General features: G+C 35.6%; 1 protein-coding gene across 1 annotated transcript in view; it reads right to left on the reverse strand.

The window, feature by feature from the left end:
- LOC121408973 (PHD finger protein 12-like) overlaps window positions 1-21,535 on the reverse strand; it is a 32,798-nt gene extending 11,263 nt beyond the window's left edge. The window contains exons 1-8 of the mRNA XM_041600724.1: window positions 21,059-21,535; window positions 20,608-20,783; window positions 10,269-10,341; window positions 8,353-8,567; window positions 7,394-7,659; window positions 6,932-7,043; window positions 5,157-5,289; window positions 3,815-3,973 (exon numbers count right to left, since the gene is read on the reverse strand). Of these exons, the coding sequence (XP_041456658.1) occupies window positions 3,815-3,973; window positions 5,157-5,289; window positions 6,932-7,043; window positions 7,394-7,659; window positions 8,353-8,567; window positions 10,269-10,341; window positions 20,608-20,783; window positions 21,059-21,109 (1,185 nt within the window). The 5' untranslated portion in view covers window positions 21,110-21,535. The remainder of the gene's footprint in view (window positions 1-3,814; window positions 3,974-5,156; window positions 5,290-6,931; window positions 7,044-7,393; window positions 7,660-8,352; window positions 8,568-10,268; window positions 10,342-20,607; window positions 20,784-21,058) is intronic.
- Window positions 21,536-23,868: the final 2,333 nt, after the last annotated feature.

Consider the following 23,868-nt stretch of genomic DNA (forward strand, 5'->3'; position numbering starts at 1 on the left):
CCCCTCGACATTTTTCGCGAGAAATACGCCGCGCAAAATTTGTTGACTGCGTCGCTCACTCTCGCGCAATTTTTCAGACCAAAATTGTGACCACCGGGTACACGGTTCCGAAATTACGCAACATTTCGTAAGTGCATGCAGACCCAAAATTACTAAAATACGTGAATTTGTGTACAAATCCAATGCAAATAGTGTTTTTAGCCACAATTCATAAATCTATCATTATTTTTTCCTTTTACTGCTTAAAATAGTGCTGCAAGTCAGGCGGCATGTTCGGGTTCGGTTCGGTTCGGCAGGGTTCGGCAATTTTTTTCCAAACTTTGGTTCGGTTCGGGGTTCGGCAATAAATGCCAAATTAAATTTAACACATAAAAAATAAAGATCGCCGACCTACAACCATGTAATCTCGTGCATGATCCGTCAAGTATTAATAATAAATTTTGTTTCTAAAAAGAATAGTTAAGATAATTGTTGAACTTTCTTTTGTTTTAATTAACAAAAAATAAGTCATTTCTACTTTCATTTTTAAAATGAAAATAAAAAAAAATCAAAAGAAAAAAATATTGATAACGAGAGAATCAGGACAGAAACAGAATTACAAAGATCAGAATATTTTTTTCACGATTATTTCATGTAGCTCTGATCATGATCGATTACGATGTCATTGCCAACGCAGCTTCTCAAATTGGAAAGTGTTGATCGGGAATGTCGAAATAGTAGACAAACAACCTCCACTCAACTGTTATTATACCGGTAAAATTCACATTCCAAAGAATATGAGTGTTTTAGAAAGTCCCTATTTTCTGAAAAGTGGTAAAATCTGGTCAATGAATTACTTTAAAAAGATAAAATATCAGTCCATTCTTGGTCCAGAAAGATCGACGCTACGTGACTTCAAACATATTTCCAACACGAAAATGAGTACATGGGACTGTACACTGTATTTTAGTGTTGTGAAATCACCCGGCGTTGATCGTTAGAACTAAGACGGAACTGATAATTTATCATTTCATTCTCAGTAATTGGCCAGATTAAACCACTTTTAAGAAAATATTGACAATGGAAAAACGTTTCAAGTTTGGAATACGAATTTTACCTGTATAATAGCGACCGAGAGCAGGTTGTTTGGACTTCCTGTTTCAACTTTCCTTACCAACAATTTCCGGAACATCGATCAGGGAACATGCGTTGATTTGGTTTGAATTTTTATCTTTTTTGTTTTTTTCACCCTCATTCCTTCATCTCTTATTTATTTATCTTTTATATTAATATGGAAATTTCAGAAGGTGGAATATACTTTACCATTACTTTGTCAGTCACAAGGAATTAATTTATGTCTTCTCAATTAAATGTACATCCGATTACAGCAATGCGTAATTCAACTACACTTTTTAACTGAGTTAAGCTTAAAATGTCCCCACATTTTATAAGGAAAAAATATATTCATGTTTAGGCCTGGGACTATTGTCATTATTACCATTCGATTATTTTATGGAAAAATAATTGAATGATTCGATTGTTCGTCGGGAATCACGTCTTTTAAGTCACAATAGTTGTCCTACTTTATGGTGACCCCCCCCATGAAGAAATCTCCATCAAAGTCACATGTTTAGCATAAATGAGGCCCTTTTCCTCCTTCTCCATGATTTTTTTATATCAAAAGAAACTTCATGAAATGAGATTAAATCTTTCAGTTTATTGTCCCAATGAAAATCTTTCCTAAATTAATACTGGTACCCTGGTATTATGCATTCATCCCTCCAAGTGCCACACCCCTGCATATAAATGAATCAGCCCCACCGAGTCCAAAGACGTAAACAACTCATTCATGAAGTATATTCTTTGAGACTGAGCCCAGGTGGAGCATTTCACTTGAAAATTTTCATCCCTTGCCCACACCATGTCCCCGCCTCCACTTGTGGCACTGCCCACGATGCTACACATGTATTAAAAAAAATATTTCATGTGAATACCTTTCAAAATAACGATTTTTTTTATCATTTGAACCTACATGTATAACTGGGTCTATTTTTGGAGACTAGTCGAGAAAGTACTGGTGAAGGCGGGCGCGTGTTGGAATGTAGTTTTCATTGGTTGATGGGGATATAAAAAAGGTTTCATTGTTCTTAAACATGAAAGAAATTCTCCGGCTCCCACCCCCTATCCTTCCCTCTCTCTTTCCCTCACACACACACACACAGATGGGGGAGGGGTCAATTTATTTCTGAAGTCATGACCTTTCCTGATAAGGGAACCACATGCCTTCCGCTTCTTTGTTTCCCAAAGTTTCATTGGCTATCCGAAGGTCCAATCAGCTCAAGTGAGCTGGTTATGTGTTTACGTATTATTGTGCACGCACACAATGACTTATTTTGTGTATGAGGGCAAGGTCGGGTGGGATTAACATTTTCGGAGCGCTATCATGTTGGTATGTAACTCTGATACAATCATTGATAATTTTTGAAACATTACCTCGGTAACATAATTTTTAAACCTGTAAAAAACAGCTGTCATCATTGTTTTCTTGTCATTTTATTTTTATTACTTGGGTATTACAGGTATCCCAACGTCATAATCGGGATCTGCCGAACATTCGATCAGTGTAAATTTTGCTAATCGATTGGTGATTGGCGGCATGCCAATCGAACCATTCGATCAATCAATGTTTACTCCCAGGCCTATTCATGTTTATAAAAAAATTGAAAATGATAAAAATTTAATCAAACACGAGACCGAAACTGTCATACTTTGTCATTTACGAGGAATGAATTTATGTCTGGTTCTTTTTCTTTATTAAGTACAAAATGATTAGGTCCGATTACGATCACGATCGATTACGGCAATACGTAATTACACCACACTTTTATACCGAGTTTAGCTTCAAAATGCCCCCTCATTTTATCAAGAAAAAATATATTTATGTTAATAAAATATTCTTAAGTTGATAACAGTTCAATCAAAGACAAGATGGGAGCTATCACAGTGGATTTTAAAAATATATTGAGTGGAATTCTCTTTGTGCACAATCACTAACCAATATATATTTTATTGATTTTATACTTAAATCTATGTAGTCACCGCATTCACGCATTGCATACAAACATCCTTTTTTTTTTTACCGAACTTCCGAACCAGGCCTTTGAGTTCGGTTCGGTTCGGTCCGGAAGTGCCAAGTTCGGCGAACTTCCGTTCGGTTCGGCGGTTCGGCTGCAGCACTAGCTTAAAATAAATAATTTTTTTATTTTTTATAGTCAAAATAAAGTCCCCGAAAATTTCCATTGAAAAAACAATAAAAAACAAAAAGTCGAAAAACAAAGAAATACATAAGAAAATAAACGTGATGTTGAAATATTTTAAGAATAAATTTGATTAGATGCCTATCTAGAGCATGTGAAACAAAAATTAGCATTTCAGGGGCATTATTTTATTAATTAGAGCAAACTTTTGATTTTACGCATAAATTAGCATAATTAATGAGATATGAGATTTTTTGCAGAATTTGATGTTATAGTTTTGTAGATAATGCCATGGGTAACGCGTGTGCCAATTTTCGTCGCGATTACGCGATCGACGGCCGAGATCATAAGGGGGGGCTGAATCAGCCTCCCCAGTCTTCTTAGGCGTTGAAATAGCCCAGTCTATTTAGGGTTAATTGATGTTTGAGGATGATCTGAATTGAATTTAGCGTACCATACCCATGTCTATCATGAATAGTGTAATTCATGTCACTGTAGACTACCACACGCTTCTCCCATTTTATGTATTTGCGGATCTCTAATCCAGGATATCATTACAATTGGCAGTATTGCCTCACCTTGATTGTTTTGCGCCATTTACATTTCTCTTTCCATGGAGGCCCAGATCTATGGATTTTGTTGATGAACTGGAGTTTGACGGCTTGCTGGTCTACCTTGCCCTGGAATTTGTTGAAGATCTTCACTCGTTCTGTGTGACCACCATTCTGGAATTCTGGCTGTAAGGTCAAGGTCATTAAGTTATTAATACTATCAATTTGTTTCCCATCACATGCAATTTTACATTTGCATATTGACAGGGTAAACAATAAACAGAGGGTTTATGGCAAGGTAAAAGCACTGTATTAAACATTTTGTATAATTTACAGTTGTGCTAAAAAGTTAGTGAACCTCACCAGAAAATGCACTTCTTTGTGCTGAGTGTTGAATGTAGACAACAATGCTACAACATTTGAGCCACAACATTCGAGCCCAGAGAAACAAACTACATTGAATGTAATATTTTATCACATGACGTCTTAATTTAATATCTAAAAGATGGCAGAATTTGAACACTTTAAAATATGTTTATTTTCTGGAGGGGTTCACTAACTTTTTTTAGCACCACTGTATGTATCACGTTGGCTGTAAGATCATAGGTTTTTAAAATCATATCATTAATTCTTTAACAGATATAACATTTACACAATTTCAAAAATTATCATGGTATTCAAAGCAAAAACAAGGATTATACAGCCAGAAATGTTTTGTGAAGCAACTACAAAAATCTATGTGACCTTATTTGGAATGCAAGTTGTGAGATATCAGGAATGACTAATATTCATCAAATTTAATACTAAAAATATAATTCATTTAAACAACATTATACTAAGAATAAAAATAACATATTTTTGCATGATAGATATAATATTCAAGCATCATCAAAGGCATGTCAAAACTTCGTTTTGAAACCTTATAATAACTGTTTAAACTATTCATTGTAGTTTCTCTGAATGCTCAGCTCAGCATAAAAATCAACACTCAACACAATGGATGATTTCAAATTTGGTATAGTGTTGATAGTGAGATCAATTTTAAAAAATGCCTAACCTAACTCCCAACAACGAATGTGGATATATCAAAATGTTACTTATCACATTATTGATAGCCCAACACATTGTGATTCAGTGAAAGGACTTCAAGTTATGTGTTGGTGTCAAGATTATGAAACGGTCTACCTAACCTAGCTCCATGGTGAATATGGGTGAACAAAAAATTATATTAATCACTGCTTAACACCTCATGCAGTCAGTTCCAGGCACCAGCTTCATGTTATTTTCAGTGCTGTGACTAGTGTCAAAATCAGCACTACACTAACACCCTACCAGGAACCCCTCAATGTATATCATCTCTATTACTTACTAATGCATATTCCGGATGATTGGGGCACATCCACCTGCCCGTAGGTAAGGATGTAATAGGGGGATTCAGGCAGTCTCTATGGAACAGCAGAGGGCAGTAGTCACACTGGAGAAGGGGTGCTACACGACATGTTCTGAAGTACAAAGAAATCATGGACAAAGTGATCGAGTGAAAAATTCTGCACTAAATTTATGTACCGATGTCATCTTGAAAGAAATTGATGTAGAATAATCATACAGTCATAGGAAATAAACTTTTTCATACACTCTTACAGGCACCCAACAACAAAATCATTAAATAAGGAATATAAAGAGTTGTCATTTCAATTGGATTATGAGTTAATGAAACAGATAAAGGTGGTATTCTGATGAGTGAAACCAGATGTAGGTCCAGATTAAAGTGAAAATGTAGTCCATAATTCTATGGAATGCTAGGTTTCATGTGCTTTAATCATTTTTTTTGTACAAGGATGGCATAAAATGGCAATCTAATTATGCATATTCCAAACATGCTTCAACAACATCAGTAAATGTTCATCTTATCCAGTAATAGAGTATTCAGGTTGTTATTTCATCTGACAAGTGGTACGATTCCCATTAGAAAGTCTCAACTGCTTTTGATAGAACATAGTAATAGAGACTTTCTTGCATGACACTGAAAATTTAGACAAGCATGTACATCCTTCCTGCTTGGGGCAAACCACAGCTTATTTCAATCCAAACAACACAAATACTCAGTTTATGAATTCTTACACAAATACTGCCATATAAATTCTGTTATGTTTTCATGATACATGTAGACAATTTTTTTTCCAAAGAAGCCAAGCCAGAGTTGGCTCATCAGCATTTTTTCACAAATTACCAAGGTACATTTAAACAAACACTATTTTTTTTAATCAAGAAATGTAAACAAGTACATTGAATATACATGTGAGAAGTAAACTAACATGGCATGATCTCTAACACACATTACATAAAACATAAGATTAGAATACATAAGTACCAAAATAAAAAGTTTTAAGTGTTGGTTTGTGAGCACTTCACTGATGAGACAAAATGATGTTTCGGTCATAAATGTATCTTAGAGCCAACATTGGTTATTTTTCAAAATATACAATGTTTACACTCATCATGATCATCATCTGAACCGTAATTTTGCAAGAGTGTGAACTGCTTTGAACAACCCAACTTCCATGACCTGGTATTTAGGAAATGATTTGTTTGTTTTCATTTACTCTCCCAAAGCAGTAAACCAGCAAAGTCTTTATCTGAATAAATGCAAACTGTGCATTGCACATAAAACTTGTTTCTGTTAAGAACAAAACTACTACTCTGTTAAAAACAAAACTTCTTTGGAAGTCTAAGATAAAATATTAAGCATATCGTGTAGAGTTAACAATGACAGAGACAGGCAGAGTAGTGAAGAGAAGTACAGAGAGAAAGAAAGAAAGAGTGTCCACACCAAGAGAGTGAGGGTGTAAGAGAGAGAGAGAAGAAAAAAGAGTAGAAAAGAAAAAGTAAAGCAAGACATTTCAGTTTAATACCATTTGCATACATTGCCTCTGGTAGGGATATTAAATAAAAGAACGATTTTATGGTAAGATTTATGTTCAGATCTCAAAATTAAATCAATTTGTGGAAAATCCAGATGGATGGCATATGAAAAGCTAAAATTGACATGAAATTAAGAATAGGCCACATCCATCATAATTATACCAATCACTGGGGAAAAAAAGACCAATACAATTTTTGCTGCTTCTACCAAGTAGAACTTACTTGTTACATGTGAAGCAGACTTTAGCAGGTAGGGGGATCATCATATTATCTAGCTCATGAGGCTTCTTGTAGTTCTTGGATAGTTCCTCTTTTTTCTTCTTCTTAGTTGTCCCTGAGCATAAAAAGAAATAAAATCATGAAAAGGAGAGCTGAGAATACAATGTATGTGATATAGTTTTACACAAGAAAATTTGCACATGAATTACATTATTTCTCTCAGGAACTTGCAATCCGTAAAGCCTAGGAATATTAAAAGGACAAATAATGGAATTTCAAAGGGCTTCTGAATTTTCAGACATTATCAGTAGTTATAGATGTTTTTTTGTTATCCCCCTTCCCTCTAAATTAGGAAACTAGGCTTTGATTTGAATAGTTTTGTTTTTATTAATCTTTAGACAATCTAACGTTCAATGTATTGGACAATACACATGTATAAAATTACAGAGGGCCATCCCAAATTACCTGGTAGGGGTGCATGTTGCATCATCTCTGGAGGGAGAGAGAACTGCTTGGGATTCTGAATGGCTACAGCTTTGATGAGGTAGCTTAGAGGATTCTCAAACTTGACATAAACCTCTTCTTCCTTGTCTTTCTTTTCTTCAGGCACCTCCATTGTATCCTTTGCCTTGTCAACATCCATCTTTTCTTCTTCTGTTCCCTCCGTCCGATTGGTATCTCCCTCTTCTGGCATTTCCTTGGGTATTATCCCAGCCTCTATTTGTGCCTCCCTGGAGAGAGTAAATCATATATCAGAGAATGAATTCTACCTTGTGACAAAATGATAATTAAAAACAGATTGGAGCACTGGGGGTTTCACAAATGTTGTCATATAAGTTGACTGGATTTACTGGAAATACAATGCAGCCTCAAATTATCCATCTTTCACATAAAGAAACATGATCTCACTACAAATTACAGACTGAAAATAATTACTGGTAATTTGATTTTCTTAAGGAGAGTTATGGAACAGAAAAATGTAACAATGAAAATAAATATAAAAACAAGTGGAACGCCTCTGAGAGTCTTGCGTGCATTACATAATTCCATACAGCAGGACTGGTGGCTTTGTGATATTGAAATATAACTTTTAATCTTATTCATTTATCCTTTACGCAATCTTATAATTGAATTCAACATAAGGGCGATTTTGTGGATGCCTTCCTTCAAGGAATAAGGAAATTAATTATTTACTAATGAAACTAGGACATACCAATTTTCATCCAATTCTGATCTCACCAATATTCACAAAGGAGGTTCATACCCCAATTTCAGTTTTGTATGCATACTCACACACTGCATATGATCTAATCATATATTTCATGTACGTGTGCACATGGGCAATTCACAGTATGCTCATGTAAAACAAGGAGAAGGTTTCGTAGGCTACACCTCATTTGTGAATTATGGCAATGAAGGCTTACTTGTAAGCCTGGATCTGAGCCAGCCGCAAACAGGCCCTTCCTTCTCTCATGAGTCTGTCGTTCAGTCGATCATTCAGCCGGAGGGAGGTGGAGGCAGCTCTCTCCTTCTCCTTGGCAGCAGCAGCAGACTCCTTCTGCTTCTTTTCTCTCTCAGAGCGTTGCGCCTTCTCAATAGACTTGATAGTGTCAGAGAGTGTGACCTCAGTGTTCAATGGCTTCATGGTAAAAAGGAAGAAAGCAATGAAGTCAACTCAATGATGTACCTGAGGAAAACTTTATGTAGCTATTATGGCAGTCACCACATTGAAAAATATACTTGGTACCAGAAGCAAACATTAGGAGGGTAAGAACTAGATTAGAATTAAAGTTAAAGTTAAGATTGAGCTGAAAATAAGGGTTCAATCTTGAGGCTCCAGAACACTTATTCAGGTTACAGAAAACATGGTATAAATTAACATGTACTAATTGTAATATTCTGCACCTATTCCCTTAAAGTTGCATTGTGCTATGGTAGTTGACAATACATTATTAATTTTAAAGAGAGAGAGAGAGAGAAAAAAGAATGAAACCATCTGTTAAACCAAAAAAAAAATCATGAAAAGGTCATCTATTCTAGAGGCAAGCTCTTTTGATTCTATTGACCTTTAATTTCTAAAAGGTAAGAGTTTCAGTACCCCATGGATAGTCTCCAAATAAGGCTAAATATTTTTGTTTCCCCTTACTCTGAAGGGATAGGTTCATGTACATGTACTACATGTAGGATCATGGTCACTTTCGTTGAGTAACTGTGGGTTAACCTATTCTAACGGAAGTCTATACAAACATTATATCTTCCATGTCCTTCAAATGACTTGAATGAGTACATGTAGGTATTAACTGGATAAATAATAAATACAAAACAGAAAATAATGCAACACAACTACAAAAATCCAACACACTATAAAAACATGAATTCTTAAAATCGCAGCTCTTAAATATTTCATTTGCAAGTCTAAATGTATTTGTGAAAATAAATCGTTAAAAAACACAATTCATGTATGTGGCATAAAAAAGAGCAGCTCACAAAGGACATCATATACGAAACCTCGAAAATGAATCCCCCTAAAAATATGGGTTAACAATGAAATGTTTGTTCAAGCATCTAATATTAAAATATTAACCTGTAGCAGAGTAAAAACTTCCTTTTTTTGATGAGTCTGCATGAAATCCATTCAGAATGCCTGATATTTCATTATTTATCAGAAACTTGTAGAGAATTTCTAGTGCAACAAGAGACCAAATTGAAAAATACTAAGACTGAATGATCTTTGACATTTCTTGCTTTGTGAACAGTGAATGCATAATTTATCACTATCATATGTCCACCTAAGGATCTAATTCATGTAATTCACATTGCACAGTTTGCTACAATTACTACTAAAGTAGACTAGAAAAAAAATAATTGATTTCCCTTTTATATCTAGATTGAGTTCACCATCGAATAGAAATGGATGAACGTAGCAGAGACATAGTACTGCCCCAATTCAAATGATCTTTGATATTTCTCCATCGTAACTATTAGATTATAAAGGGAATTTAGGAGAATGTGTACTGTAACTGTATTGAGATACACAAGCTTTAACCTTTGGGAGGAAACCTCTACTTTTCACCATGGCATCCAAAGGAGTTCAACATAATTTAATGCACTTTGTCATGCAATGATAAATGATCATGCCAGGACAAGTGTTTCATGAAATCGTTTGTCACTGATTTACATGTACACTGACAAATTTAGCTTCTAACATTTTCAAATCTGATAGGGTGAGAGCAAATTTTTCACTGGATGCTTCATGAAAAGCTTCCTATCTCAACTTAACTACCAGCATACCACACCCCCATGAATGCAAAATGGTTTGTTCCATGATATTCAATCTTACCTGTGGTGCTACTGTGCATCTGTGACACAACCATTCTCCTGAGGGTAGATCCTCTTCTGATATAGGAGGGTTACTGTAGGAAGAGAAATTGGAAGATTCCTTAGCTAATTTTGTATTTTGGATAAACTATATCAGATATTAGTTAGTAAGTTATGTAACAAATTCACCATTCATGTGATTTGCACAGATTTCAAAGATCGTCTTCAAGTAAATCTATAATTACACAGGTTTAAAACATTTACTGATTTTCCAGCATATGAAATGAAATATAACTCATTCAATAGCAATACAGTCCTGCTATGTTCATTCAACAATCACTTTCACAAATGGGTTACAAATGGATAAACTGAAAAAACCTTCATAATACAAGACCTGATCACAAGATCTTGCATGAAGTACTGGCTTTCAGAGTACCATAATAATGTATGTATTATGTCAAACTCTCTACATTAATGGCAAGAGAAGACTTTTTTTCAAAATCATGTAGTTTAAGTTCAATTTATAGAAAAGAAATGATAAAACATTGTAAGAGCGAAATTCAATACATTTTGAAGACTGTTTAACAATTCATACAATGTAGAGCAGAAAATGAAAGTCAATGAATAATATAATTGTCAACATCCAAATACTTCTGTATGAAATAGTTTAGTAATATAGCTGCTCAATGCTCATATTACAAAAATATTAAGGAGAGTGAAGGCTGTGAAGGGGCTTTGCTTCAAGTGAGAAATTAAAAGCTGAAACTTGAATAGGACTTCATTTAACAGATTACATGTATGTCATCAGTGAAAAAAATGTATGCAATTTTCCCCAAAATGTCATAAACTAGGTTTGATTGCCCAAGGAGATCGTGTAAAAGTATAGGCCCCACAAACATCATAACAGCGTCAAAGAGGACTTCTTGAGGTCTATAAAAGTATTCTATGTCTGTCTTATATCTTTTGCCTATTGTACTGTATTCTGTACATGTATATGTAAATGATTTTCATAAACTCATAAAGTCTAGTACATGTAAACAACAATTCAGCAAACTTTGAGGATAAATGTTCATGAAACATGCATGCATATTCCTAGACTAAATGAAATAGAATCTGACTGAAAGACTGGGTGTACAAGGCTAATAATATCATTGACCCTGCTAAAGCTCCAAATGACCTTCTGCAATATCCACTGAAAATGTACTCAGCTCAAAACTGCACAATAGACCAATGCTGTATTACAATGTGCAAGTTTGGTACATGCAGTGCATGTATGATTCATGTTCAAGGTGTTGTGCGATATATGTCATCAAGAAAAGTCAGGACACTCTTCAAAATTATCTACGTTGTACATACATGAAATTACTGACCAGTATAAATGTACATCATTGTTAATAAAGACTGTACACATGCAGACCATTAAAGTGTTTTGGTCCAGTAGATAAACAAAATGCAAATACACATGTCAAGGGGGAACAGCACTTGACATAGGTGACCATCAACAAAAAAAGAGAATGATTTTATTGCAGAATCATGTTGCAGCAAAATAAGATTAAGCACTAGATTTGCAGTTTCAAAACAGCGATAAGTGGAGCACCTCTGGCAGTCTCACCTACACTACATTACACAATTCAATATAGCAGCAGTGCTGACTAAAACTACTACAAAATAATTATATAAAAAATAACAGTACATATATTGATACAATACTAGGTTTACTGACCCTAAATGACATTAGACCTTGATCATGTGACCTAAGACTTGATTATCCATATGTCCACAATTCATAAACTAAATCCATAAACTTTGAAAGTTATGACAGCAATTTAATAATCACCTCCAACATGGCCAAGTTCATTGACCTTAATGACCTTTTACCTTGGTCATGTGACCTGAAACTCGCACAAGATGTTCGGTGATACTTGATTACTCTTATATCCAAGTTTTATGATTCAGATCCATAAAATTTTCAAAGTTATGATAATTCAACAAATACCCCCAACTTGGCCAAAGTTCAATGACCCTTAATGACCTTTGACCTTGGTCATGTAACCTGAAACTCAAGCAAAGTGTTAAGTAATACTTGAATACCCTTATGTCCAAGTTTCATGAACTAGGTCCATATACTTTTAAAGTTATGCATTCATTTAAAAAACTTAACCTTCGGTAAAATTTGATGTTCATGCTGCTGCTGCCGCCATCGGAAAAGTGGCGCCTACAGTCTTACCCTGATATGCAGGTGAGACAAAAGCAAGATTTCTGAGTTCTGATCTGAATGCAAGTAGAAAGCATAAAATCATGCCACCCTACACTACATTTTTCATTCCAAAAACACAGATTGATTACTTTCTAATTTTTCCTCATTTCCTTGCTCTTGGGGTAATAATTGTTATGTTAATAATCATTTGAATATGGTAAAATAACCAACAATTCAAAAGATTCAAATACAATTACAACTGTATGGTTGCCTCAGAGAAAACATAACAAGTTTAAATAAAATCATTAAAAAAAACTGTGACTAGTATTCCTCACACTCATTGAATTCATCTATGGATCTGCACTTTCTATCCTAGCCCTGAAGGAGAAGAAGATGAAGGAAAAAAAAACTCCCCTCTCCCATGTCAACCACATACCCATCAATTCTTAAAATCTCTGGTGCTTCAAGGAGCTAAAGAAGACTGGAGTCAGTCTACTAACAGCAGAACTTCCTCTCCCACAGCCACATACATGTAGATCCTTTTCCCAGAGAATCCCAGTGCAACTTATATCGTTCGCTGAGTCACTGAAGGTTTAAAGCCTCAATTACTACAGTCAAAATAATCCTTTTCCATTTCTAATATAAAAAGAATTTCGAGCTGGCAGGAGGAATAGATTGTTGATTAAGAACGATAGACATCCCTTCTCCAAAGGAAATGTTGTTGACTACCCATTTGTACATCCAGTATGATGACGAGCCTCCGCGTTGTTCAGCATGATGTACATTGCTGGTAAGCTGTGTAGTATCTTGCAAAGAGATTCAAAGTTGTGGCACACAACTAGACATATTGCATGACACACATTTAAATTTCAGTATGCATTCTTATTGCAAAAGCTGATAGACATGTGCTAATACCTGCTAAACATGGCTAAATTTCATATTTTAATTGTTATTGCCTACATATTACATGTACAATAGGTAATACATGTAGGTTTACTGTTGTTTTCAATATTGAATAGTACCAGCAAAATAGGAAAGGATAAAACAGGTCCTTTGCATGACTCCCCACCCCCAACCAGGTGGAATGCATTAATTATAATGCATTTAAAGGCATTCGCTAACATTGATTTGAACTTTGTAAAAATCTGAGCTGCGAGGTCCCACTTGTCACCTGTCTCTGTCTGTGATATGTTACAAATGTAAGCTCAGAAAAAAAAATCGCATCCGAAAATAATTATTTAGACGGTGCTTCAAAAAAAGGGAATTTATATAAAGTGACCAGAAACACCATCTTAATTTCATCAAATACACTTATGTGTTCTATTATTATCAGCACAATATAAATTACACAAAAATCTTCAATTATAATGTATTTAAGCATTTCTTTAGATTTTTTGTTGGTTTCAGAGATTTTAGATTGATACTGATAGAAAGGCATCTAGGTACATATTTAATCTCTCCTTTGTTTTTTTTATATTAAATGTCTATAACATTAACTTGAGCCTTTAATATCTTTGAAACTACATGTACCCACCATACTACATGTATTTGCTATCATTGAACAAGAAACAACAACATTCACCTACATGTATATTTCAATTGATTCACAGATATGATTATCTGCATTGCTCAGTCATCAAATACCAAATTACATGTAATGATAGACCTAATGTTTAATTAATGACTGTCAGGTTTTGTTTGCATTTATCTACGTATGATATCATAAATAATATAATATGTCTTAAAGGCTAGATATTTATACAAGTGAAGAAGCCAGATGTAATGAACTTTCAAACTGATGGATGCTTTCAAGAAATACAAAATCCATCACATTTTCTACCTGGGGAACATAAAAACACAACACTAAAGAAAATGAAAAAAAAATTTAAAGGGCCCTTATATAATAAAGATATTGAAAACTTTGAAGGAGATGGTAGTTTTGCTGTTTGTTTGACAAATAATGGTGCAAACATTACACTGTAACCCCCCCCCCATATACAGCCCTGGATTTACCCCCAGTTTCACAGTTAACAAAGCAAAGTCAATTCAACACACAGGACATTATGTGGTGACAGTAGTGCTGTCAATAGGTGGTTTCAAACCGCCTCGATCACAAGAATCCCCGTTAAATTACGAGAACTTTTTTTGGCTAAAAAATACCCATTAATTATTCCTGCATTCACACCGCCCTGAAACATACCCTTCGGGATAAGTTCCCGAAGTTACGAGCATGTGCAGTATGGTCTGATAAGCAGGCAGCAAGGCGCGAGATTCAAATTCACTAGCCCAGCAGCCACCCACGCCGCCGCGCCTGACGACACGCTGGGCTAAAAGTTCCTGTAATTTGCTTTCACATTGCCAAAATACCTGCGACCTTGGAAAAATCCCCGCAAAAGTTCTCATAATTTCGCCAAGTACCTACTATTTAGCGGGTATTTTCTTTCGGGGAAATTACGCGTAGTTTGCTTTCACATTACCAAAATACATGGTATTTTCTGATCGGGGTAAATTTCCCGATCAGAGAATACCTGGAACTGATGAACTTCGAGGCGGTCTGAAACCACCTAATAGTTCAGTATACTTGATGCTCAGTTTGAGAATGAATCCCTCCCTGGTAAATGTTTAGTCTCTTGGCCTGTATAATTCATGTACAAACATTTCTAGCATGTGTGCAGGTGTCTGCTAGTACAGAGTTTCAGGCAAACTGAGCTCCATTTTTGTGTAAAATTTGTCAGACACAATTCATACCATGTAAAAAACGATACATGTATTGTATCTACATGCACCATGTTAATTCTGATAAAATTTTCACTGTGCATTGGTCATTCATTTTCAGTTGTTGAAAGAGAAATTACACACTACATACTTACATACATGATAATGAAATACAAAGGATTTATGTTTATCAAATGAGATTTCTACATGTATGTACATGTACTCAATTACATGTATTTTGCCTTCTCTTTTCTTCATGTCAACAACTTTTAACCAAGCTAACAAACATCTTGTCTGGAGGATCTGGCGGCCATTTCAAAAAATTGTAAACTCATCAAACCTTATCTATTCAATACATATAAAGTGGGCCAATTAACAAACAATTTGTTTGATTCTAAATTAAAAACAATCTTAGATGGATGCATATTAGTAACCAATAACAATTCATGCTGTACCTGCTGCAGCTCTCAGGTAAATGCAGCTAGAACAACTGATTTTGAGATAATATTCTTAATAATGCTCAATTTTGACCATACATGTAAGCATTACCCATTGATCAATCCAACTACCCCAGTTTGTCCACCTTCGGAGAGAATGGTACAATACTAGTCAGCCACGCTGACACCCATTTCCCCTACATAATTGGACTTGAGTTCACTCTTTACATTTCATCACAGGGAAGCAATCCATGTACACTTTAGGCTTGAATTTACTGTTGTGTACATAAGTGCATGCCTGTGGATTGCAAAATGTTCCATGTGCGATAGGTCAAGAAATGGACATCAAAAGAAAATCACAATGCATGAAGTATGTTGAGTTCCATGTACTGTACATGTAGGCATACACTATGGATGGTCATATAGTGATCCTTACGAAAAAGGTCATGATTCTTTTCCACATTTGAAAACAAGTAACTCAGTATATCCTAATTGTAAAAGAAAATCCTTGTCAATTGCATAATAACCCTCAAACATTTCAATTGTTATTCCATCAAAGGCCATGGCCATGGATGCCCATTATAATTGACCTTGGAGCTTGTTAGCAGTCTGTTTGTATCTTCCAATTAAAAAGCATATTGTTCTACATTACATGTACCTACAATGTCATAAACTAACACTAAACAATGAGCTTCAAAAAAAATGCCTGGAAAAAATATCTGTATGACACAGACAAACTTCAAAGGAAATCTCACTCGTACAAAGCAGAATCCAAATACACATGCACATGTAACTCCTACATGTAGAACAGACAGACTTGAAGACTCCTGACAATTCTTAACTTGATATAAAGTCAGACTGCATGTCTTTCACTACATTGTGTACCCACTCGCGGCTCGCCGTGAAACGGCCCAGTGGTATAATCTATACAGACAGGTGGCTAGCTCTAGAATGCTGAAACTTGGCAGACAAGGCTGAATGAAGGCAGTGTCTAAACTCAAAATACCTTTGCTCATTTCTCACATGCATATTGTACTACTTGTATCAGAATTACATTTAGCTTCACAGCTCAGGTGGATATATCAAAGGGGAAAATAAATTTTAAGAAATATTAATGAAATGAAGTGTTGTACATATTATAACATTGCAAAATCTTTTAGTACCTAGGCTGATAAGTTCACAGCTGAGCCTAGTGCTATCTTCCCTCTGCATGAAGGCCTATATAAAAATATACCGCCAGATTTACGAGCTTGACTCAACTCACATTTGAGTTTTATACTTGTTCAGATATCATAGACAATCCTGCATTTCAAAAATGAAAATAATAATCTCCACAAGTCTTTGGCAATTTAACACCAGTCACCAAAAGAATGGAAGGTCAATCATAAATGTAGGGGCCTACTTATAATATACATGTATGTTACAGTATTTTAGACACAAATTTGACAGATATGATATCCAAATATCAAATTTTGTCATATACATACTGTACATGTAGATGTGTACTTCAGCAACCACAAACTCAGAGTGTTTTCCTGCTTTTAAGCATACCCATCAAAAAGTTGTAGCCTTTTTATTGGATCTATGTAACATGAAACATAAGCTTGATGGGTTTTCAAAGACGAAGTTCAGCTGCCTTAGACAAGTCCACTAAATGAATCCTGAGGTACATGTCCTTTTCTTTCAGTCACAGCATCAACAAGCTGGACCATTATTGTTGCTACATGTACATACTACTCTGCTGATAGTTCACAAATTCATGAAGTTTACAAATAAACCCTGCAAATCTGGCGATGAAGATTTGATTTACAATGGTCCCTAACAGCACGATTTCATAGTGCTTTATCATCAAAACTTTGCAAGCCTTAGCACCACAAACATTTTAGTGCCAGTTGGAAAGCAACTCTGGCAAAAAAAAAACAAGAAAGGAGAAAAAGAGGGGAAAAGGAAGAGAAACATAGTGGGGAAAGAAGAAATTATTGTTCTTTATAATGTTATATCATATTATGTTATATTACATAAGAAGCATTTTTTCATAACTTTATGAAACATTATTTGCTTCATTGTGTCTTCATTGTTCCTGGTGCTCGCATAGACTGTTTAATGAGATATACATGTATAATCCTGTTGTACAGTTGTACTAAAACCTCCCGTTTTCAAATCATTATACAACAAATATATTTCCTCGCAATTCGAGTTATTGTTTTATGTAGTGACATATTCTTCTTTTTCATGACTACTTAAAGTGATTCCTGCCTATTCTAAGGTCTTAATATAAAAAATTCCTGTCCGTGCCAACGTTCGCATTAGTGGATTGGTGAAATTTTCGCTCTTCATGAACTCCTAAAATCAGTCCTTGAAATGTCAATTTTCCGATCTGAATATCAAAAAATTTTCAGTTCATGATTCACGCTCGCATCATTTGGTAAGTGAAATACGTAGGATCTAATACCCTTTTTACACAGGCTAAAATTTCCTTAACCCCGTACTATAGGTGGGGCTAAATTACCATTTAGCCCCACCTATAGTACGGGGTTAAGCTTAGTCCACTTTCTTTTCACACAGCATTTTTGCAAAGTGGGCTAACCCCACCTTTAGTAAGTGGGCTAAGCTTAACCCCCTACTATAGGTGGGGCTAAATGGCAATTTAGCCCCACCTATAGTACGGGGTTAAGGAAATTTTAGCGTGTGTAAAAAGTGTACGAGTGAAGTACTTGTACTACGAATGATCGACAAAAACCACTAGTCCGGGGTTAGCGAGTTTCGTGTGTGAAAAGCAAGCATTCTTTATCCGGGGTTAGCAATAAAAATTTTGCATGTGTGAAAAGGGAAAAAAATAGTACGGGATTAGCGATAGTACGGGGTTAGCGATAGTCCGGGGCTAAGAAAATCCTGTGTAAAAAGGGTATTAGTGAATTTCTACAAACAAGCCTTAGAATGCCCCTCTTCAGGTCTGAATTTCCTTATTTTTCGGCTATGCTTTGCGCTCGCAGTATTTGATTAGTGAGATGCGTATGACAATCATGATTACAATGACTTCAAAAAGTGTTTAGATGTAATTCTAACAAAATCAGCAAGCGCTTGGCACTCGCATTAGATGACTATGGTGAGATACGTATACTCTTAATGGATTCCTAAAAAACATAGTCCTTAAAAGCGAGACAGTAACGTTACGTATCATGATTACAAAAAAAAATTGCTTATAATGTCCCTTTATAGCTCTGAATATCAAAAATTTTCAGCTCGTGCTTTGCGCTCACATTATTTAATCAGTGAGATACATATCCGTTTAATGGCACTGCATGTCCTTAAAATATCTCTATTAGGTCAGTATACCTGACAACTGAGGGTGCTTCGCGCGCTCCCTAAGTGACTCGAATTTTTTGTTGGTGCCCCCCCCCCATGCCATGACCCATGGTACACCACTGAGTGTATGTACATGTATAACTTTCCAATTATAGACCTGCAGCTTACATGTAGATGTGTATAGGGACACTCCATTAGCTCATATTAAGTCTACATTGTCAAGTCAAAGTAAGACATACAGTGCGTCTGAATTCAAGTGTAATAAAGTTGCTGATCCTAGTTTTGGGGTGTATTCAGTGTGAAATATAGGCCTACATGCCTAGATGCCAATGTGAACATGATAATGACCATCCTATCCTAATCCTAAGGGCATGATCTAAAATATAACTGTGAATTTCAGTGCGATTTTCAGTAAAAAAGAAGATACCATGTCTAGAGTAATTCATGCATTTAATGTTCTTTTGCATTTCTATCAATTTATTTATTTTTTTTACTGAACATGCATAACATTTCTATGTCATTTTAAGCCAATACCAATTCTACCCCACCTTCAAGATTTTTGGGGGAGTAGGAAGGGAAGGAGAGGTTATAGTCATATTAGCAGATCTAGGTCTATGAACAATTTAAGTTTAGCTGGAAAAAAAAATTGTTAAAAATAAAGATAAAGACTGAATGGATTATGAAAAATTTGGTTGATTTCAAACGAGTATGTTAACTGAGCCTTCCAGCTGTAATGTGACATACATGTACATGTAAATCACTTGAATGGATTAGAGAATTATAGGCCAAGAAAGAAAAAAGACAAGATTTTCTTTCCACTTATTTCTTCTTTCCCGACCACTTCCTACATATCACTTATATTGACTACAAATCGGATTCTGTAAAAAAAAAAGAAGTGAATTCAATAAAACTAATTAGAATGAAATATTTATGACACAAGTATAATAGAAATTGGTTGAAATAAATTGCCACACATGATTAATATGAATCTTTTCAATGTAATTAATTATCTATTCAGACATTTTTTTCAAGTAATTTATCTTTATCAAAGTACATGTGTACAGCACTATGATACTTTCAGCATAAGTAGTTTTCCTTTACTGTACCACCATATTGAGATGGAGAATGGAAGTCTATTCATTATCACTGAGGTATCAAGATATTTCAATGTTAGCTTGAAATCAATACCCATTTGGTGTACTCTAATTGTACTTGTATGTTCTTAGTTTCTTCAACTGGTAGATTCCAAATTTTAACCAGTGCAGAAGTTACCAAAATTCTACATTATCATTACGTCAATAGAAATGTATACATGTACAGAAGTATATAGTTGTACTAGCATAAGTATTTCATTTAATTCAAATATCAGTCATAAGCTTTACCCTGTTCAACAGAATAATGAGCTAAATCTTTTTACTTTCAATTGAATTGGTCTTTGGATTTTACTCTGACCCAGACTGGAGCAAAAAAAAAATTGAAAGACTTTTTAAATCTTCAGTTCAGAGACTTCAGACATATTTGGAAGAAAATCAATTGCGAGTAGACTAATGTTGTTCTACTAGACTATTAATGTCTAGTCTCTAGAATCTAATTCTAGTAACTATTACAAGTAGAGCAAGAGTAACATTGGATCTAATTCTAAATCTATTCTAGAAATTCTCAGGGGTTTTTTTTGTCTACATCTGACTTGAAAAAATAAAATTTACCAGCACTGGAGGTGAAAAGATGCAGGGCAACGGTCACAGCAAATAAGATCTCCTCCCTCTGTGCAGCTATCACAGGAATCTCTGTTGGTTGCTCTTCCTGTTCTTCTTGGTTCTGTTCTTCTGTATTTTCTTGGAGGCTCATCACTTTGTGGAGGAGCAACCAAAGCCTGAATTTGCTGTAAATATGACATGGAAACAGTTATTAACAAGTTAAATGTGATGAAGATAGAATGTGTAGGACGCAAAGCAATGAGCTCCCTTTCCTGGTGGTACGTTGCGTCGCCATTTTGAAAGAAAAAATAACGAGTTCTGTGTGCAATGGATGGCACAGCAAGCAGATTTTGTTGTTCGCACGCGTTGCGTGGCTGTGCATAAGTAAACGAGAACATCTGTCAAATCGAATTCGAGTCACAAACAAGTTTTTCAAAGGCAAAAATTGAATTCCACTTACCATCATGAGGCCTCCAGACGTGTCCAGGTCATACTGGACAGTCGTAGCCATCGTGTGATTTGGTCTGCGTATCAGTTACTTGAAAGGAATTCCGAGAAACAAGATGCAAACGAATCACTTATTTCCAACAAAATCTCCGTCCCCGTGTGGTAATGCACGGTAACACATCCCCACAAGTCGCCGCTGCCGTAGTTATCGCACTGTGGAGGTGCACCGAATTACATGTTCGGGTCGAAGTGATGAAGGTTGATGGAAACTCTGATTCTGAAAAATCGAAAGCATGAATTTTCTCGAAATCACGCACATGCATATATATTATATACAGCTATCGAATAAGAAAATTCCAATAAAAGAAGCAGCTTCAATGAGAAGAAATCCTCGAAGAGAAAATACAACCCACACTGAAACTTTGCCGGACAGAAATTTACATATCGAGAGCTAGCCCGATGGTGGCGCACAACTGCGCATGCTCAGCTCGTTGATCAGTAATGCGCATGTGTAAAAGCAATGACTTCCACAAAATGCGCGAAATCAAATTCATAGCCATGTGGGTGAAAATATAATAAAAGCATTTCAGACGGCGTCGGCGACGAATAATGTTGATCAAACTTTCTTAGAGCACCAATTTGTGGATGGACACTATGCTCTTACATTGAGTAAAAGAAAAAAAATACTGCTCTTACACATTTGCTGCACATCAAAATAACTGAATGGACAATGCTCCGCCGGGACAAGGTGACTGACGTTTTCGGGATGGTCAACGGACTTGCCCTTCGTAGTACAATCCCCCAAATAAAGAGGAAATCTTCCAATCCTGGTATTTTCTATTTTATATTAGTGGTATCACGTGAAGTTCATTCTTTCTTCAAACATTCCCTTTTAAGAAAATAAGGCATTGAATCACTAGCGTACCTACGGGGGGGGCAGTCACCCCCTGACGAGTCACAACCCATGCATAGGACGTATCCCTGTCCCTGACGAGCTTGAATACCTATTTTGCCCCTCCCCCCTGTGGAAAATCCTAGGTACGCTACTGCATTGAATCACCATTGAAACTCTATAGCCTATAGGCCCTAGGTAGCTTCCATGGCCTCATACGCATATTCTTTTGCTGGGGAAGGACCAGGACGTGTAAGACGGGGTGTAACATTTCGAGAAAAAAACTCGAAACTTTAAGCTCACGATTGAAAGTCGCCTTTTTTTTTCTCGGAGAGATTGAGCCCCCAAATATGGGGAATTCCCCGATGTGCGTTTTCATGAATACACTTCTCAAAGGTATACATTTTAATTTTTGCAGGGGGTATATTAACAGTAGTGTCATTGTAGCAAATGGAGTTGTCCTATAGGCATACCTAACCATTGGCACTGACATGCATGGCATCTAGGGAGCGATGGTGGGGGGGGGGGCAGTTGCGTAGTGAGTGGGTCACGGCATAAGCCGGGGTACAAAAGAGTATATATAAAAAAGAAGTTATGTTGGGCTGAATAAGAGACATTTTTAAGGGCTATTTTAATATCTCATAAAAAGCAAATATCACAAGAAAACGGCCATTTCAAACTGGATTTCAAGCAATTTTTTGTAATCATGCCACGTATCTCATTAAAGAAGAATGACAGATTTGGATCAAGATAGCTTATGTGAAAACAGAAAAATCAAAGAAACAGATCAACGAAGTTTGAGAAAAATCAGACAAATAATGAGAAAGTTATGAGCATATGAATATTGCAATCACTACTGCTATGGTGATCCTCATATTGGCAATGCGATAAATATGTGCGATGTCACTTGTGAACAATTTCCCATTGCTTCATGTATTTCACATAAACTGCCTCTTTTGTCACATTTATCAGGAGATCATGTGTTCTATCTATAGTGGGCATAATACAGATTTTAAAAAATACATCATGGATAAAGAGTTTGTATCACCATTATAGAAAAAGCAAAGAGACATTTTGGGGGTAGTTTATATCAAAGGGAAAGTTGTTCACATGTGACATAATCACACATCATTGTCGCATTACCAATAGGAGGATCTCCATAGCATTAGTGATTGCAATATTCAAATGCTCATAACTTTCTCATTATTTGTCTGATTTTTCTCAAACGTTCTTTGTTCTTATTCTTTGATTTTTCTGTTTCAACACAGGCCTACTTGTTCCATAGGTTTCATTCCCCTTTAAACAAACATTAACGCGAGGCCAAATAGCAATTGTTTTCACATTATTATTGACCAAAAAGGGGATCATTTTAGGCACAATTCGATATGTAGGAAAATGATGAAGAAACCAAAAAAAAAAAAAATGACGCGAGCGCCAAGCGCGAGGGCTGAATATTTTTCTCACCTGCATAGCAAAGTTATTAGCGTAGGCGCCGCTTTTCCAACGGCGTCGGCGTCAACATCAAATCGGAAGGTTAAGTTTTTGAAATGACAGCATAACTTTGAATATATATATACCTAGTTCATGAAACTTGCACATAAGGTTAATCAAGTATTACTGAACATTCTGCCTAAGTTTCAAGTCACATGACCATGGCCAAAGGTCATTTAGGGTCAATGAACGTTGGCCATGTTGGAGGTAATTATTAAATTGCTGTCATAACTTTCAAAGTTTATGGATATAGTTTATGAATTATTGTGGATATAAGGGTAATCAAGTATCACTGGCAAGTCTTAGGTCACATGATTAAGGAAGGTCAAATGTCATTTAGGGTCAATGAATGTAGTATTGTATCATTATATGAATTGTGTTTTTTGTGAATAGTTATTTTATAGTATAGTTTTCAAAGTCAGCACTGCTGCTATATTGAA

The sequence above is a fragment of the Lytechinus variegatus genome, chromosome 2 (assembly GCF_018143015.1).
Source record: "Lytechinus variegatus isolate NC3 chromosome 2, Lvar_3.0, whole genome shotgun sequence".
In the NCBI taxonomy this organism is placed as follows: Eukaryota; Metazoa; Echinodermata; class Echinoidea; order Temnopleuroida; family Toxopneustidae; genus Lytechinus; species Lytechinus variegatus.